The 18,687-nt window shown below is 39.0% G+C and overlaps 1 protein-coding gene across 1 annotated transcript; it reads right to left on the reverse strand.

The window, feature by feature from the left end:
- Positions 1–557: 557 nt before the first annotated feature.
- Positions 558–15,653, reverse strand: LOC103060046 (pantetheinase-like). The gene is made up of 8 exons (XM_007425935.4): positions 15,551–15,653; positions 14,081–14,313; positions 13,863–13,993; positions 9,961–10,153; positions 5,485–5,776; positions 4,508–4,878; positions 2,362–2,532; positions 558–977 (listed from the first exon to the last, which is right to left on the reverse strand). Exons 2-8 carry the CDS (start codon positions 14,294–14,296, stop codon positions 852–854), a joined length of 1,500 nt encoding a protein of 499 aa, XP_007425997.1. The 5' UTR covers positions 14,297–14,313; positions 15,551–15,653; the 3' UTR covers positions 558–851.
- Between the last annotated feature and the right edge of the window lie 3,034 nt (positions 15,654–18,687).

Here is an 18,687-nt window from a genome sequence, read left to right on the forward strand (position 1 = left end):
AGAAATTCTTCTCAATATTTATTTGGAAAGCAAATTGATTGCCTTAGATAAAATGACAATATTTTTAGACTCCTACAAACATATATGTCCTCTCTCTCCTAGAACATGATTATTTTTAAAACAGCCTCAAATAAGGAGCATCTGACACTGGGTAGGGGGAAGGCCACAGTCAACTATGTGAGTGTTGACTAGCATGGCTCATTATTTTCAGTCAAAACGTTGGCGGGATTCACATTACAATCTAAGCCAGGGTCAATATGTCAACCCAGCCAACTTCTTGATTGAAACTAATGAAAAACAAAGCTGCTATAGCAGTTTGAGTTTTTCTCATTCTTGATTACAGAAAGACTGAAGTCTGGTTTTTGGATATCTTCTGATTAGAGGACTGATTCTTACTAAACAATCCCCAGAATGAACTGGGGCAGGCTGGGTCATTTCTGGGTCTGTATCTGGCCCGCAAAGATATGAAGTGCTTTTGGCACAGCCACAATCCTAACAATTTGATGTATTTTAAAGTGGCTTCAAATATCTGCCCTAATCAGTACTATGCAGCACAACCAGGAGGATCCTTATTTCGAGCTATTTTTCTTCCAGGAACCTTGTATGTGTGGTGTGCTTTAATGAATAGTCTAATCAGTAACTATGAACTATTACACTGCTGCATCTTTATTAGGACAAACTTTGAGATACTTGTGTTCCTTGCGATTTGTCAGCCAACATTAAACATAGTATCAATATATCCATCATCAATACACAGCTATTCAGATGAGTTATCCATTCCTGTAAGGTTAATGACCACTCAAACAACGAAGTATCAAGCAACTGCTTTGCTGAAACGTCATACTCATAGCTCAGAGGGTTATACTGTGAATGTGCATAGGTGGAGAATCCTTCTCATACCATCTCCCAAAAAGTGTCACAGTTAAAAGTGCCTGAGAGGTACCATTCTGACTGATCAGTCGTCCATCACTCAAAACCTAGGAACGAATGAAAGGGTTTCAGTGATACAGCAAAATTAGATAAGGTATAAATTTTTCCTACTTGCTGAGTTGAGGCATTTTTTAAAGTAGGGGATTAAGAGAGCTGTAGTTCTTATAGAATATAGGATTCTAGAAGATATTCTAGAATATAGAAGATATTCAGCATAGTTTCTATGCTGTATATACATACTGTGCTGTACGTAGAAACTATGTACTCTTCTACATGCAACTATGTACATGCAACTGTGTACTCTTTTACATACAACTATGTACTCTTCTCTTCTATTGGTAATATAGAAGATCTGAGAGTGATTACCCACATATTTGGATAGGGCTGGGAAAGAATCCAACTAGGAGAGCCACTGCTAATCAGTGTAGATACTACTAAACTGGATCAAGATGGAGAAATACTCTCAGGGGCCCTCATCACTGGACATGTGGGTTAGGGCTGCTGGGAGATTTAATTAAGCAACTTCTATAGATCTACAAGTTCCCCATTCCTGAATTAGATAAATGTGGAGAAGCCACTATTAGCAACAGGATTTTAGCTCTATGTGAGAGAACTATAAGACAAACATAATCTGTTTTGAAGCCATTTGATATGGTTAATGACAAACTATTTACTCACAACAAAACAGTTTAAACATGTGCTTGGTGAAAAGGTTTAGTATTTAGAAAAAGACATCCTACATTGTATATGGCATAATCTAAAATTATAGATTACACTGTACCTATATAACAAGTTATGTAATATTGTATAACTATTTCCTGCATGAAGCGCTTTACTTCACACAAAAGGAAAAGAATTGTTCCCTATCTTCTGCTGCATAGAAAAATATCCTCTTTCATGGCCTTCCCATCTGAAGTAGAGGAAAGATTGGATGGGTGTTGTTTTCCTTTCCTGAACACCTCCCCCCCCACCCCACCCCCAATGTCCTCTGCTTCCTGAGGGAGCGAGGTAGGAAGAACACAGTTCAGTTTCCTACTTCTGATATAAAAAAGTCCAGTATTGTCTTTATGTATACAGGATTTTCTTTTGCTTGCTTATTTTGGTTTAGTGACAACCTTAGATAACGGCAAGATATAAATGCCATACAGGTCAATCTCTGAGCTACACGAATGTGACCCATTTAACAGTGTGTGGCCTCCACACAAACACATAAATCAAGCAAGGCACTCAAGTGAAAGACACAGCAGTGAGGAGCCACATTTTCCTCAGAACTCCATTTTGGCCTCCAAGAGGTGACCAAGACACCTTCTCCTTCTAAGCCTTGTTGAGCACATGATGGGATTTGTTTCCCCACTGCTTCCATTCAAGCCCAGCTTGTTTCACACCAGCCCAACAATATTTGCAGACTTAAGATGGGAAAGACCACCTTACCTGAAACCCTCCAGGGGCCAAATGAATCCCACTGAGTAAAACCTCTGGGAAGACGTAGTTTGTGCTAAACGTGCCGCTGAGAGAAAAGAAATCAAAATGGGAACGAGCAGTAGTGGTTGACTGGCCACAGCTCTGAGGGTCTGTACTTCCACACTTCAGCAATGTGCATATCTGGAAGGGGAAGAAAACCAAACAAGGAATGCCTTGAAGAAGTATTCGTTTTAGAGGAACTGGGCTATTAGTAACAGAAAATGAACTGCCGAACCATTGTCTTAATCTCCTCCATAGCAAGGAACTGCTGTGGAACACACCCAAGTGAATGTTGGTGGCTGTGGGAGAAACACTACTGATTATTGACTCAGGATTTGTAGATGAAGGCACAGTGTAAGCATGGCATGAGAGGAGTTCCTGGTGTCATACTGACATATCACAGGGGTTGCAGCTGTATAAATCTCAATATAGTGCTGCTGGATATGTACCAGTTGCTCTCTCTAAAACCGTGTTTTTCAAACTTGACAACTTTAAAATGTGTGGACTTCAACTCCCAGAATTCCACAGCGAGCATGCTGGCTGGGGAATTCTGGGAGTTGAAGTCTACACATCTTAAAAGTTGCCAAGTTTGAAAAATACTGCTCTAAAACAAGCCAGCCAAGCCAAGAAAAAAATGCCAAGCAGTCTGGTGCTTTGTGTGCTGCTCAGCCTCTGCCAAAGAGAAGGGGGATTCAGCTGCCTGAGAAATGCCTTTGCAAGTAAAAAATAAAAAAAGACACCCTTATCCCTCCAAAGCAGTGTGGCATTTACATGCTGGTGAACTCTGCCATTTTTATACTGCCTTTCAAAACCAAAACCAGATTTTCCCATGGCAGATTTTAACAGACCAAAACCATCAAATAAAATTAATACTAAATCACAGCAATTAAGATACATAACACTAAAATGCTAGTCGAATAAAACAATACAATCAGCAGACTGAGTAGTTAACAAGTGTCTAAATAGCAAATGTGTTTCAAATCAATGGGTTTGTTGATTAAAATGGCCAGGAAAATAAACGCCTCTCTGCTTGGTGCCAAAAAGACAATGCCTCTCAGAGCTGTCTGGAGTGCAATAGCATAGAAGCAAGGGAAGGGAAGGAGGGCGGGCGGGCTAGGCAAAGCTCACTGGGAGAGGCTATTCCAAAGTCAGGGGCTACCACCAGAAGGCCCATTCCTGGACAGCTGCATGTTTATTTCATTAAATTAATTTTATTTCATTACATTTGTTATGGCTGCCCACTACAATATACTTTGGGTGGCTTACAAAATCCAAAATTAATGTTGGACCTCAGCCAGGGAGAAAGACCCTATCATCTCAAACACAACTTCTGATTCCATACATTAGTCACCAGGTATAGTGTACAGATGGGCCAACATTCTGTGCAGAACAAATGCCTAGACAGGTCTGCTTTAATAGCATTGGGAGGATCCCCACCCTCTATCCAAACTTTCACGACTCATTGACTCCAATTATCAACACTTCCAGAGACTGTCATCCAAACAGTAATGTATCCTTGCAATGCATTCTTGCATGATTAAATGCCAGACAGCCACCAAAAGTATGAACTAATATATGGCTCATTAATTAGAAACCAAATAATTAAAGGATGAAACTAAAGACTGCTCCTAATCTTATGGCAGGCAATGCCAGCTTCCAATGGACTTCTACTGTAGTTCTGTATCTCCTTGCATGGTAATAAACTTTCCAGAACTCCTTGTGATGGAACATGTCCCTCAATCTTCCCAAGTTCTAGTTTGATTTTTATATTCTCTCAAAATCCCTCTATTTTGATTTTTATATTTTTAATATATTTATTGATTGTTTTTAGCTTTGTTGTATGCTGCCCAGAGCCACCTGTGGTGAGATGGGTGGCTATATAAATTGGTTTAATAAATAAATAATGTTAGAAATTTAGGATTGACTTTTCGTCTTGTTAATAGAAACTTTCATTCATCATGTGCAAGATGATCAATCATTTAAACTAGAAAATTATATCTAAGTTTCCAGTGGGAATAAAGTGCTGAACTTAATCCAGACATCACCCTGCATTTTTACTGGGCATCTAGGCTTTCATCCTTCCCTCCTGCATTTTCCCCCATAAATAAAATAAGACCTGTAAGTAATAATCTCCTTCGGCCACATGAAAGCCATCAAATGCCCCTAGCACATAAAGTTCATCTTCTCGTTGGTCTGTCATCCTGTAGCTTAAATGGCAGCAGAGAGTCTTCTGGCACACTGTAAGATTGCCGGCTTCTTTTGTGAGGTTAGATAAAGTGAATTCATCATGGAAAACAATTCCAGGGAAAGTATGGGTCTCAGGGAATTGTTCAATAGTTGTGGCATACAAGCTCCAGTTAATAGCAGGAAGATAGGTGGGAGAACAAGAACGACGGGAACAGATTTCTGCAACCAAAAGGTGCCCATTCTCCGATTCTGCATCATAATGATATGCTTGGGATCCAGATGGTGTGTAGATACCACTACCTAACAATGACAGGAATAAAAGTAATTGCTTCATCCTGTCCTATCAAGACATGCACATTATTTCTTCTAACCCACCCCAAAATATATTTAACAAAGCAGCCCCCATAAAATACACACGTATAACACTGTAAAAAAGACCAACAAATGTATTTGTATACCCAAGAATTCATCCTATCAGCCTTCTCCTTTCCTTTTTCTACTTTGATGAGCATGAATAGAATGGGAAGAGCCTACATTCTGCTTAAGGAATCAGTAGATTTCTAGGCTCACTCAAAAATTTAAAGACAATTGGTATTTATGATCAGCAACACAAAGGGATCAAGCAAAATTAGACTGTTACTATTTATACACTTAATCATAGATTATTCGTAGAAGCTGAATAAAGAGAAAACAAGACTGTATTCTGTACACTACAGTGATAGCAATGCCTGCCCTCCCCTCTGAATTTCTGTCTGCAGGGACTCCACACCACGATATCTTAATTTTGGCAAGGGTACATTAAGGAAGGTCTCAAGGAAGCTAATTTCCAACCAGCTGGAGATTCTCAGATGTCTAGTGAATGGAAACAAATACCAATCAATCCTTTTATCTCAATCAGTACATTACCTGTCATATTCCTGCTAAGCCTGTGAGTATTAGCTGCCAGAAGATTGACCTGCATGGCCATGGCCCAAGCTGAATGGAATTCGATAGCAGTTAAATGGGGGAGGACGTTCATCCAGGCTGTAGGGAAAAGGATGGTGTCCACAGAGAGCTGGGTAACGAGGGCCACAGCAGGATCATGGAAGAGGATATCGAAGCAAGTGAAGAGGCCAAATTTTCCAAAGGCAGTATCAAAGGTTACAAGTTCAGGCTCTTTAGGGGAGTCAAACTGATGTTCCTCCATAAACAGATTAAACTGTTAAAAGATAACACATTTAGGAAACAGATGAGGTATTTTTAAGTAAACTTATGAACAGCATAACATTTACTTAAAGCCATCCGCAAGTCATTTTAATTGAAACTGAAAGTGAAGCAGATATTTTAAAATAAGAGGAAAAAATCCAGAACTTATTAAATTCAAATTGACCTATTTTTCCTGAACCTCTGGGCCTATTAATAATGTAGCATCAGCATCTACCACAATGAGTAGATCTTCTTTATGTAACTGAGACACACTTACAGCGATCTCCTGCATTTTCATATATCTTGGTTCTGTACTGCTAGTATCTAATTTAAATATTTCTTTTAGGGCTCCTTTTTGGTTTCAACATTGATACAATGTTGATTACATATGTTACATCATTGGAGGAAAACATAATTATTAAATATGTAAATCTGATGCTGAATTGCATTCCAAAACTATTGATATTATGAAGAACTCTGGTTCTGTTGAGACTAGATTCAGCTAAATATTTATTCTAGGTAAGTGGAAAGAAAATGCTTCAGGTGTCAAAGAGTGGATTGAAGACATGTGTTTCTTAGTTCAACTTTCAACTTTCATCTTTATTGATTAGTCTTACAACCATATCAACAAGAATAAGAAACTTCAGCAAAGGTGAAACAAATAACTAATACACAAAATCCATGATACAATAAAATATTATAATAATAAAATGGGATAGTACAAAATATAATACTACTATAAAATAATAATGTATCGCTAATATCATAATCCAGATTCATATAAGACCATCACCCCTACATGATACTCCAATCTGTTCTACATATCGGGCTCTCAACTGAACTGCCTTGTCCACAAACTTGGCAGTCCTACCCACAATAAAGATATTTATGCCCGAAAGAAAATAGGATAATCTGTGTTTGGAGTCCCAATGGACTGTTCTTTCCAACAGAGAGGACAAATAATTAAGCCTAAGTGAGTCATAAAGTTTACAGTCGAACAAAACATGGGCAATATCTTCTATGGCTGGGTCCCCGCATATGCATAGCCTCTCATCATAAGGCACATGATGGAAACGACCATATTTGACCATGGAGTCCAGTAATTCAAACCTAGCTCTAGTGTAGGCCCTTCTTAGGTTTTGAGTTAGACTTATCGGCAGATATTTTTCAGAATTAAAGGTAATTTTATTCTTAGCTAACCATTTTAATGACCCATTTTTAGCCAGTTCCTCCATGTCCGTTTGGACACTGATATCCAGGGTTCGTTGTTTAAAAATATCCTTTGCCTGCGAGGTATTTATGAGTACCTGTTGAGCAGAAAGCCCATATTGTGAGATAACTTTAGTAAGATGTTTTAGCCAGGATATGGAGAGGTCCATACTTATTTGTTCCAACAGGCATAATTTGGGAAGCCTATCATAATCCATTAAATGGACTCTCTGCCAATAAGAAAAGACCTTAATTACTGACTGGCTCTGTATAGAATGGGTACTTGTTTCTGCTCTGATCACAGGGGCTGACGTGTTCTTATCAACTCCCAATATATTTCTTAAAAAACGTGTCTGGACATGTTCAAGTGCGACAGATTTTGCAAGGCCCCACGCTTCCGCGCCATAGGTCAACACTGGCACAATTTTTGCTCTAAATACTTTCAGTATAGGGGTCAGTGTGCCAGGATATTTATAATTATACAGTTTAAGTAAACTTTTGGCACAGCCCTCAGCCCTCCCTGCTGTCCTTCGAAAGTGATTTTCCCAGGCTCCAGTATCAGTAAAAACCACTCCCAAATAGGTAAAAGAATTCACCTGTTCTGTTGGCTCTCCCTTTATCTGCCAATTGTATTTCACTCTCTTTTTGCTAAAAACCATCACTTTAGATTTGAATTTATTTGTAGTTAGAGAGTTAGAAACACAATAATTATTTAGCTTTTTCAAGAGTCTTCTCAGACCTATTTGAGAGTATGCCATTAAAACCATGTCATCCGCATATAAAAGAACATTTACAAATGTACCATGAATTTTTAACATGTGTGTGTCTGGGGTACGCAGGAACCCTGGCATATCATTTATGTAAAGATTAAAAAGCATTGGAGCTAAGATACAACCCTGCCTAACACCTCTATGAGTGGGGATGCTCTTAGTTAAGGAGCCATTTACACCAGTTCGTACTTTTAGGTGGGTATTTGAATAAAGGGCCTTTACCAGAAATAAGAATCTGGGCTCCATATTTAAGTTAATCAATTTCTTCCATAAGATATTTCTATTTATGGAGTCAAAAGCTGCAGTTAGATCTATAAAAGCAGTGAACAGTTTATTGCCTCTAGCCAGTTGTTTTCTAATAAGGTGATATAAGTTAAAACAATTATCTAATGTAGAGCGATCTGGTCTAAAACCAGTTTGTTCCTCTGCAAAGAGGTTTGTCCTAATTACCCAATCCTCTATTTTGCTCAAGAGGTGTTTAGCATACATTTTCGCTACAATTACGATGAGACTTATTGGTCTATAATTTTGAGGGTCAGATCTGTCTCCCTTTTTGTGTATAGGGACGACAACTGCAACTTCCTACCCTACTGGAATAAATCCTGTATTTTTTATGTAGGAAAACAAACCTGCAAGTAATGGGGCCCACCAGTCAATATGAGTTTTAAAGAGTTCTGGAGGTAAAAAATCCTCTCCTGGGGCCTTATTAGGTTTCAAGGATTGGATAATAGATTTAACTTCAGCTACTGACACAGGGGGCCAAAGAGGGAGGTTTTCAAAATATGTGGGCTCAGTTAATCTCTTTCGTGGGAGGCTCTGATTTGAGTCTGTAAACATGCTTGTATAAAAATCCTCCAAAGCTAAGGCAGGTATAGGAATATCAAGTTGGAATTTGCACTCCTTCAATAGACCCGAAACGGATTTCCAGAAAAAAATAGAATTAGTTCCTTTTGCTGAGAGTTCCAAATCTGCCCATAATTTAGCAGTATAAAGGGCTTTTTTAGACATAATGAGTTTCTTATATTCACGCCTAGTTTGTAACATTTTTTAAGCTAGGATATCTCTGGGCCAGTCGCATTGCTATCCTCAAATGTTTTCTAGAATGTAAACAGTCGGAATCAAACCAGTTTATACTGGATTGGTAATGATTTCTAATAGGAGCTTTATCAATTAGGAATTTCCTCAACGAGGTAGTCAGATAGGAGTATTGTATCAGGATCTTATCTGGGCATTGGGTAGGGGTAGAGATAGAGTTTCTCCAGGACTGGGCCTGTTCTGAGTTTAGAAAGGTAGATAACGCCTTAGTATCTACGTTGGCCCACCTAAGCCTTTTGTTCTGCCTAATTTCAATATTTGCTAATAGCCTCTTATCATGTGGCATAGATGGTCTAGTGTCAGATCTGGCTAGAAAACAAACTGTAATCGACTGATGATCACTGTCCTCTCTCGCATGGGCTTGAATGTCTGAAAAGAGCCCAGACTTGTTTCGTGAGACACAGATGTAATCTAGGACACTGCTGGCATTTCCTGAATGATATGTGAAAGGGTATATGGAGCCAGAATCTTTACCCCCTAGGATATGAAGGTTGCATTTATAGATTAAAGAGATCAAACGTGAACCCACCATATTCCTTTTGGAATCTCTGGAGCACCAGGGTGTTTTTCTTAGTTGATTTTGGAAATAGCTTTATATTGTAGAAATGAGAAGACAGAGCAACATTATTTTTAGCTTTAATAATATGTTAAAGGCTGAACTAGTTAATATAATAAAATCTTAAAATAATAAAATCTTTATCTTTTTCCTTTTTTTAGGTTTATTTTTATCATTTTTATCTTTCATTGTATTGTCACGATTGTATTATTTTTATCTTTATTAAATTTCATTAATAAAAAAGGAAACTAAAAAAGGGGGGAATCTATTATAAACAAACAAACAAATAAATAAATAAAATAATCTGCCAAATTAGAAGCGCATTTCATCAGATACCCAGAGCTCTGTTCCACCATATATATATATATGTTTTGCAAAATTTACATGCTAAAGCTTTTGCTACATGTAATTCAGTTATCCCTCTGAAGTCTCTAAGTTGAAATATGCTCTAGTGTATATATTCAGCCTCAGATGTTTAAAGTAAAATGAACTTTTAAAGGGAGGTGCTTAGGGCTTGTGGCAAAATAACCAGTTCTTAAAAATAAAGTGTGAAATCTGTAACCTTACCTTGTGATATCGTGCCACCAGCTTTCCATCTGAATCAAAGACAACATTTGTGTTGTACTGATAGCGGCCATCGCTAGGGCACTTTGGGTCTGTGTCATTGCATGGCTTCTTATCCCCAATATTGGCAACCACATAGATCGAATTGTCCCTTGCTAGACAGCTCAGCCTTTCTTGTACTGGAGCAGGTCCAAATCTAAACATGAAGAATCACAGAAATGAAGGATTAGTACAAGGGAATACTGGAAGTTTATCTCCATGCTGAAGGACATAATACAGAAAGTGAGGGCTTTTCTTTTAAAATAAGAAAGAGAAAAGAGGAAGAACCACCACAGGAGGTTGCTAAGTTGGAATCGGTGAGCTTTAGATGCTATGAAATCTTGTCCCTTCAAGCTATATTTCTATTTGAAATTGATTCAGGAAAATGTTTTTCCATCTAAGAGAAAAAGATACGGGTAGTAATTGGTACAGCCTCAATCAGTGGAAAACCAGTTCACTGGGGAAAAGATGAAAGGAATTCTCCTGGCACTGGCTCTCTACTGAGAGATATTTGGAACTTATAACGATATAAATTAGTATATCATTATAAATTCCAATGTGTGATTTATGAAGTTATTTGTTTGGTATTGTATGAATCCAGTAAGTGTAAGTTGTAGATCATAGTTTAGGTCTTAGTATGCAGTGTAAAGCCATCAAATTATGGTTTATTTAATAAAACACAGTTAAGCAAATAACGGCTTAGTGCAACAAATGTACCTAATTTCTTCCCCATTCCAAATTGCTCCATGCCCTCACCAGCAATTTTTGGCAGTGAGACTTCAAACACAGATCTATAAGGACAGAGATTAAACAAAATCAGTTAACTCTCTTTATTTATACAATGTATATAGCCACCTATCTCACAACAATGACTCTAGGTGGTGGACAAAGAGTTAAAACTGAACCAGCAACACAATACAGTACATTTTATCTTAGGAATGATATATGTGGTTGTTATTTGATGATCATAAGCCCTCTTCTTTAGATTGTTTCCATAAAGGAGAACATACTACATCCAATTACATGATTTTATTTACATTATTAACGTGATTTGGTTAATAATGCCAGAGTTTCATACTGTTCTTTTCCTTCTGTTATGAAGTGCTGTCTTCTGGCACTTGGAGTCCTCCAGATGTTGAGATAACTTCTAGAAGATGAAATGAATGTGCACATACATACACATGTACCCTCATGGGGCCAATAATGCTATACAAGGAGTAGAAAAGGAGTAAGAAATAGTAACTAAAGAATTAAAGGCAGGAGATGAAAGAAGAGGACATTTAATTACAGCAATACCATTCATTGTGCTTCTCCATATCTTTCTATCCCTACAAACTCTGATTTGTCTACCAACTCTGTATATATCATATGCCTTTTGTTTTTTAAACTTCTCATCTCCTTTTTTTTAAAATATCAACTCCATCCAACCTTGACTTTCTCATTCTTCCCCTTCCTCTCAACCTATTCACTCTTCCACTGTATATTCATTTTGCAGTTTGATCCTCATTCAGTCCTGCTGTATAACCAAAGCATCCCAACCTACTTCATTCATACTGGTCCCTCACTTGTATTCAATCCATATTTATTCAGAAGCCGTTCACTCCTGCCTCTATCGCTTTTTGTGTGAGTAGCACACTATTTCCTCTACATTCAATTATTGTTATGTTTTTCCTACCATACCCAGCTTTCATTCCATGTAACAAAGTGGGTAGAAGCCATTTTTGCCTTTGATAAACATTAATTCTTTACAACTGTCTGTACACTTTCTACCAAATGTACATGACTTAAAATTTCTCCATTTATTTCCCCATTTTCAATAAACAAGTAAACCAATGTACATAATTTCTTCATCTACTTGCTGTAACTGGATTTAATAAAAACGTAGTCCAAAGAAATGCACATTCCAGAAAATTTATCATATCTGGCCAAGCAGCAGCAGGATTGTTTTGGATAGCTGTGAAATGACCGCTTGTTTCTTCTCCTCCCTCCACCCTCGCAGCAAATTCATTTGCAAGTATACTTTATGTTGATATAACATTGGATCAGCTCTGCTCTGTATTTGCCAGGGCCCTTACAGTGTTCATTCCTTCTCTAATCTATTATTGATGCACAATCAGAAACTACCTCTTTACCCCAGACTGAAAAAAAGGGGGGGGGGAGATTGTCTAGAAAGCAATCAGGGGGCCCCCAGGAATGAATGTGGGTATGTTCCTGGCAATAACGGTTGCAATATTTCTGTATATGTTTGTGTGTCAGTAAAGGCTAGAAAGGGAATCTCTGCATGCATTATGAAATTTGTGGAAACAGACAAGCATGAGTAGCACCAAGCCAACAAGCTGCTTAAATCTAGATTCCCAGACTTTTTTTAATAAAAAAGATAAGCCCCTGCAAATATGCTCTATGGCTTTCATAAGTAATTGGTGTCTTTTATAGGAGATGGCTCTAATAAATACTTGATTAAAACTTGATTAAAAATAATTTTATTGCCTTAAAAAGTATTTCTGGCTTTAAAGAGATTTTTGTTCCAGTTTTGTTTTGCTTTGTCTTTCTCTGTTAAAAATTCACCAAGGCTCTGCCCTCCCCCCTTTCTTTTTTGCCAAACTGTGTCTCTCAGGTTACCAAATGCTGCCTTTTCCTTATGCCAAAATGTGTTTCTGACCAAGGCATTGAAATTTTGCAGGGGTGAAAAAATGACAATACCCAGTTGCTTGGTGAGGTGCTAAATATTGACAAAAATGCCAGGTTTCTTAAGGTCTCTGCAAGAGATGAGGATGGGTAGCAAACTAGATATAGCTGGCTCTGCCAACACACTGCTTATGCTTTTCTCTGTAGGAGCAAGTTATCAACGAAAATTCCTCTTTGGGAGTCATGCCGAGCTTCGTGGTAGCACTTAACTGTCCTTAGCTAAACTTGAAAAGCTAAGCATTCCTGCATGTGTAGGTCTGGCATGATTCTGTTCTCCACACCATCATCCTCTCTGAACATAAGAAAAAGGGAACAGTGACAATCTTCTTTTGACCTAATAAATTACCACTCCCCACCCCCCACCAATTTCCTCTTCTTTCACTCCTGAGCATCTAAGCAAGCAAAGATCCTTGCTACAATTTCTTAAAAAGAACACATTTAAAATGGGAGTGAACTACTGTGATGTACTGGGGCTTGGCATGTCGTTTGACTCAGGCTTGACTTCTAGTGACTACATGGATGTATTTATGTAGTTTTCTCAGCAAAATGGAAGCAATTTATAATTGCCTTCTGGGACATTTTTTCCATTTCTCAGTCTTTCCTACAACCTTGGGATTTCCTGGTAGCCTCCCATCCAAGTACTTACTTGGTTTGATCCTGCTTAGCTTTCGCAAGATCAGCCAAGGCTGGCTAGGTGCTGCCTTGAGTTCAAGTTTGCATTCTGCTGTAAACATTTTGGCTAATGTTAAAGCAGATACCATTTTTCATCCTATTCCTTGAGTAGCTATAAAAACAGAAATGGAGAATACGTGCACTGCCTGAGCTCTATGGAGAAAGGCTGCTATAAAAATATATATTCAGATACTAATCATTGCATTGCTGACAATTATTTCAGCCTAGACTGAATCCATGTCAGTCTATTTAGCTGACAGATATCAGCATAAGCCCTGGCCATGCTGGTCAGAGTGGATGGATATGGTAGTTCAACATATTTGGGAGTACGTACAGATGCTAACAGGTAAAGTCTAATGCATGTGTTAAATGCTATGCTAGTGGAAAGATCCTCCCTTCCTTCAAGACACTTTGAGCTTGTCAGCATGTATACATTATAATATTGAAACACAAACCTGAGAGAAGGCTACCACATCCAAGTGTCTTTAAACTGAGACTGCACAAGATACCTTTTGGGGTCAGTACACGGAATCCAGTTGACCTGTGGATCTGGGATGTCCTCAAGGTAAGGATACATTGTTTCTCGAGTGAAAAAAAATCCATATATGCCATCTTCTGGAGTCACAATGATGTGTGCACCCTGTCAAAAGAAGTGAAGGTCAAACTCCTTCCCTTGCAGGACAACCGTTTTACCAACAAATGCATGTTAGCCAGTGGCACCCAGTACCTGCTTTGCTGCCTTTTGGATGGCATCTTCTAAGACATCCATATTTTGGTTCATCAATTTCAAGGCATCTTCAGGGGAAACAGGCTTCTCTGTGGTTTCTGCCAGTATGACTGCATGCTCATAGACTGCTGCAGTGTATTTGTCCAAGGCTAAAGCCCCGAGGCCCCCCAGGAGAATGAAAATAAGAGCATGTTGCAAAGATGGAAAGGAAACCATTGCAATGTCCTTACAGACTGGAGAGAGAGAAAACAAGATCAAAAAGGTATGACGAGTGAAGACAGAGTGCTGGGAAAGTTTATATCCCTAGCCAGGTGACCCTGGATACTATGATTGTTTTAGCTGTTTTGAAACGAAGAGGGCTCCTGGAAATCAGTAACTGCCTGCTGCACTTTGATCTTTTTTATGCCTCCAAGGCTACTTGTGTGTTTTCTCTAATTAAAATAGCCCAAAGGAAGGGAGGAACAGTTAAATCTGTATGGTTGGATTTAGTCTGAGCAAACAAGCATACTACTGTTCTTAGCCTTCTTCCTCTTTAAGAAAAAAGGAATATTGTACTATTTTCCTATAAATATACCTGTATTAAATATATAGCCTGAAACTTAGGTTCTCTAGATTAACGTAACATAATAAACTCCTTTCCCTTACTGCTCTTACTTTATAAAATACCCATCATGACCATCCAACATGTTAAAAATGTTAACTTTACCTGAACAGATTTGTACAAAGACAGCACAGTCTTCCGCATAGTCTTTAAAGATTTCCTCCTCAATAAGAATTCAGCTATAAAAGAATTTTATTTTTTTCCCCAAGCTCCATCGCCCCACCCCACCCCACCCCATTTCCTTTTTACATCATCTCCCTTTTCATATTTATTCATTTCTTAGGTTTATATCACACCTTTCAGGACCAAAGGCAACATGCACCCTGCTCCCCACAACAACACTCCTGCAGGGTAGGCAGGGCTGAGAGAGACCAGCCCAAAGTCACCCAGAGAGCTTCTTTGACCAAGAGGCGATTTGAACCCAGGACTGCCTTGCTAAATCCCCCACTTCCCAAGAGCATCCAAGGGCAAATGCCTGAACCAAAGTTCTCCATGCCTTGAGTTCTCCACGCATCTCCTTCTGCCTTGACGCTCAAGGCACACAAGACGCACCAACGTCATTCTGCTGTTTGCGACATCACTCCCATCCCGCTAACTTTGAAGCTGGGGGACTTTTGTGCATGTCTCTTTCCCACCCTCTGCCTCCTAGTAATATTTGACAACTTCTTTGTGCGCTGCCAATATCACACTGGGACGGAAAGGATTCTTCAGCCAACTCCGGGCTGGTAAACTTACACGGCCGGTGCTCCTCCTCACCCAACCACAGAAGTTTTCAGAGCTACAGTAAGCGATACCATCAGTCGTAAACAAGAAATGCATGTTGTTTAGCACCCGATAGTTACAACGGAATACGTTTTTAAAGCAATTACCTTAATTCAAAACAAAACGCAACTCGAAGCAAACAAGACAGATAACCTACAATCCTGTTTCACCCACTTGCCTTCTCTGACAGTTCTGCAAGCTTCTGTTCCTTGTTCGACTTCCTGGCTGGGCTTTCCAGAAGACCTGAGGCTGTCCAAGACTGTGCCCGGATAAATAGCTGGAAGGAGTTGTTACTGGCTTGGATTGGATGGTCCGTTGGATTTTGCCGGGGTTCAACTAACATTCAGTGTACTGCCTTTCTAATAATGTTAGGCAGCTAGTATGTGGCTGAATGCTGATTAGACCTCTCACTGAAACCTGATGAGTTTTGTCTGGTTTTTTGGTGGGGGGAGAAACAAAGTTACCCATAATTTCAATCTGGATCTCATGGTATTTCTTGAATCGCTGGCATAGAAAGAGAGAAACTAGAAAAGTATGAGGATGGATCTAAAGAAGTGTTAACTGGAGCAGGGAGGCATGAGCAGAACATGTCAAAATCAAAAGCATGTTTTTTCTCAGAACTTGCTTTTGAGAGAGCTTTTTAAATGTTTACATCCATTCTCAAGAAAATGAGTTAACTGTGATTAACCCTTCCAATCCTATGATTCAATGATTCTGGATGTGCATGACCTGGCTTGAATGATGTTGAGTTGGGGGTCAACATACTGCCAGTTGCTAGCTTAGAACAGAAGAGCAAATAATAAAGCATATTTTAAAATTGCCCATCTGGAAGCAGATTACTTGGGAGATATTTTAAGAGTTCCTTTTTACATTCATTTATTTCGGAAAAAATGATTAACTTTGCAAAGGTTATTTAAGAATTGATGTTGGTTTGGGAATTGAAACATAATGCAATAATGACTTATGTATAGCAAGTAAAATATTGATCTCTTTCTCTGATGGTGGTTGATGCTATGGATGGAGTCAGGAGGGGGCAGTCACATGAGAGGATCCATGTCTAAGATGCTGAATTATTTAAAGTAGCAGAATAGATTTTGACAATGGTAATCTTGGGATCAGTGGAACTACAGTTGTGTGAAAAAGAAAGTACACCCTCTTTGAGTTCTATGGAGAAGCCATGTGTGAAAAACTAAGTACACCCTTACTGCTTCCATAGGTATGAAGAGGCTAAGTAGCAGCCAGGTGCTGCTAATCAAATGCCCTTGATCAACTGATCACCAGCAAGTGTGACTACCTCTATAAAAGCCAAAGTTTTAGGAGTTTGCTGGTCTTGAGCATTGAGGTGTGTGTTAGCACAATGCCAAAGGATAAAAACATCAGCAATGATCTTAGAGAAGCAATTGTTGCTGCCCATCAATCTGGGAAGGGTTATAAGGCCATTTCCAGACAATTAGAAGTCCATCATTCTACAGTGAGGAAGATTATTCACAAGTGGAAAACATTTAAGACAGTTGCCAATCTTCCCAGGAGTGGGCATCCTAGCAAATTCACCCCAAGGTCAGACTGTGCAATGCTCAGAGAAATTGCAAAAAATCTGTTACATCTCAGACTCTACAGGCCTCAGTTAGCATGTTCAATGTTAAAGTTCATGAGAGTACAATTAGAAAAAGACTGAGTAAGTATGGTTGTTTGGAAGGGTTGCCAGGAGAAATCCTCTTCTCTCTAAAAAGAACATGGCAGTACAGCTTAGGTTTTTGCAAAGTTGCATCTGAACAAATCACAAGACTTCTGGAACACTGACCTTTGGACAGACGAGACCAAAGTAGAGATGTTTGGCCATAATGCACAGTGTCATGTTTGGTGAAAACCAAACAGCATATCAGCACAAGCATCTCATACCAACTGTCAAGCACGGTGGTGGAGGGGTGATGATTTGGCCTTGTTTTGCAGCCACAGGACCTAGGCACCTTGCATTCGTTGAGTCAACCATGAACTCCTCTGTATACCAAAGTATTCTAGAGTCAAATGTGAGGCCATCTGTCCAACAGCTAAGGCTTGGCTGACACTGGGTTGTGCAACAGGACAATGATCCCAAGCACAGCAGGAAATCTACAACAGAATGGCTGAAAAAGAAAAGAATCAAGGTGTTGCAATGGCCCAGTCAAAGGGCAGACCTCAACCGATTGAAATACTGGGCAGGACCTCAAGAGTGGGCCAAAGTTCCTCCACAATGATGTGAGAGACTGATAAAGTCATACAGAAAATGATTACTTCAAGTTATTACTGCTAAAGGTGGTTCTACAAGCTACTGGATCATAAGGTGTACTTAGTTTTTCATACATGGCTTCTCCATTTTGGCTTTTTGTAAAATAAATGATGACATGGTGTAATATGTCATGTGTTGTTGTTCGTCTGAGGTTGTATTTACCTACTTTTGAGAACTGATAAGGACCAGATGATTTTTGTTATGTCCTGATATGTAAACCCATAGAATTCAAAGAGTGTACTTTCTTTTTCACACGACTGTATATATGGTGATAGGATATCAGATGTGTTATTAAGCATCCTTGAGCCTAACAGTCTAAGTGCTTCAGCTCATTGGCTCCCGAACACTTGAAGGATATCCAGGGAATAAGTACTAGGCTGGTGGTTCAGGCAACACTCTGGATTTACATATAAAAGGCCCACAATTATTAGACATAAAACTTGTATTTCAAAATAACCAGGTAGCATAATAAGTATAATAAATAAAGACAACAAGTTTGGTGTAGTGGTTAAGGTACTTGGCTAGAAACCGAGACTGGGAGTTCTAGTCCTGCCTTGGGCACAAAGCCAGCTTGGGTGACCTTAGGCCAGGCACTCTCTCTCAACCCTAGGAAGCAGGCAATGGCAAACCACTTCTGAAATCTTGCCAAGAAAACAGGGATTAGTCCAGGGAGTTACCAGGAGTCAACAATGCCTTGAAGACACCAAAATAATAACAATAGCAATAACAACAATAATAAAAATAAACAATAATACATAAAATAGCAGTTTGCTCCGCTTTCAGGATATCCCAAATCCCTGAGACAGTCACTTCATATTGCATAAGGATAGGACTGGTCCTAGGCAAAACATATCCCTTTCTTGCTTTCAGCACAGTGATATTGTCTTGCTCATAATTCTTTTAAGATTTACATATCACATTCCAGTAGTTTATAACAAACTGGCCTTTTAGGCCACAATATGTGTGTCCAAGTAAGCC

The sequence above is a fragment of the Python bivittatus genome, unplaced genomic scaffold (assembly GCF_059951505.1).
Source record: "Python bivittatus isolate LINGU-HERP-01145 unplaced genomic scaffold, Pbiv_v1 ctg000020_np1212, whole genome shotgun sequence".
Classification (NCBI taxonomy): Eukaryota; Metazoa; Chordata; class Lepidosauria; order Squamata; family Pythonidae; genus Python; species Python bivittatus.

Bases quoted from the DNA above. Each gene is read 5' to 3' on its own strand.
- LOC103060046 (XM_007425935.4), bottom strand. From the start codon at position 14,296: ATGGTTTCCTTTCCATCTTTGCAACATGCTCTTATTTTCATTCTCCTG. The intron at 13,994-14,080 runs GTACTGGGTGCC...TTCTTTTGACAG, and splicing joins TCCAAAAGGCAGCAAAGCAG to GGTGCACACATCATTGTGAC. The intron at 2,533-4,507 runs GTCTTATTTTAT...TTCCCCTTCCAG, and splicing joins AAGGAGATTATTACTTACAG to ATATGCACATTGCTGAAGTG.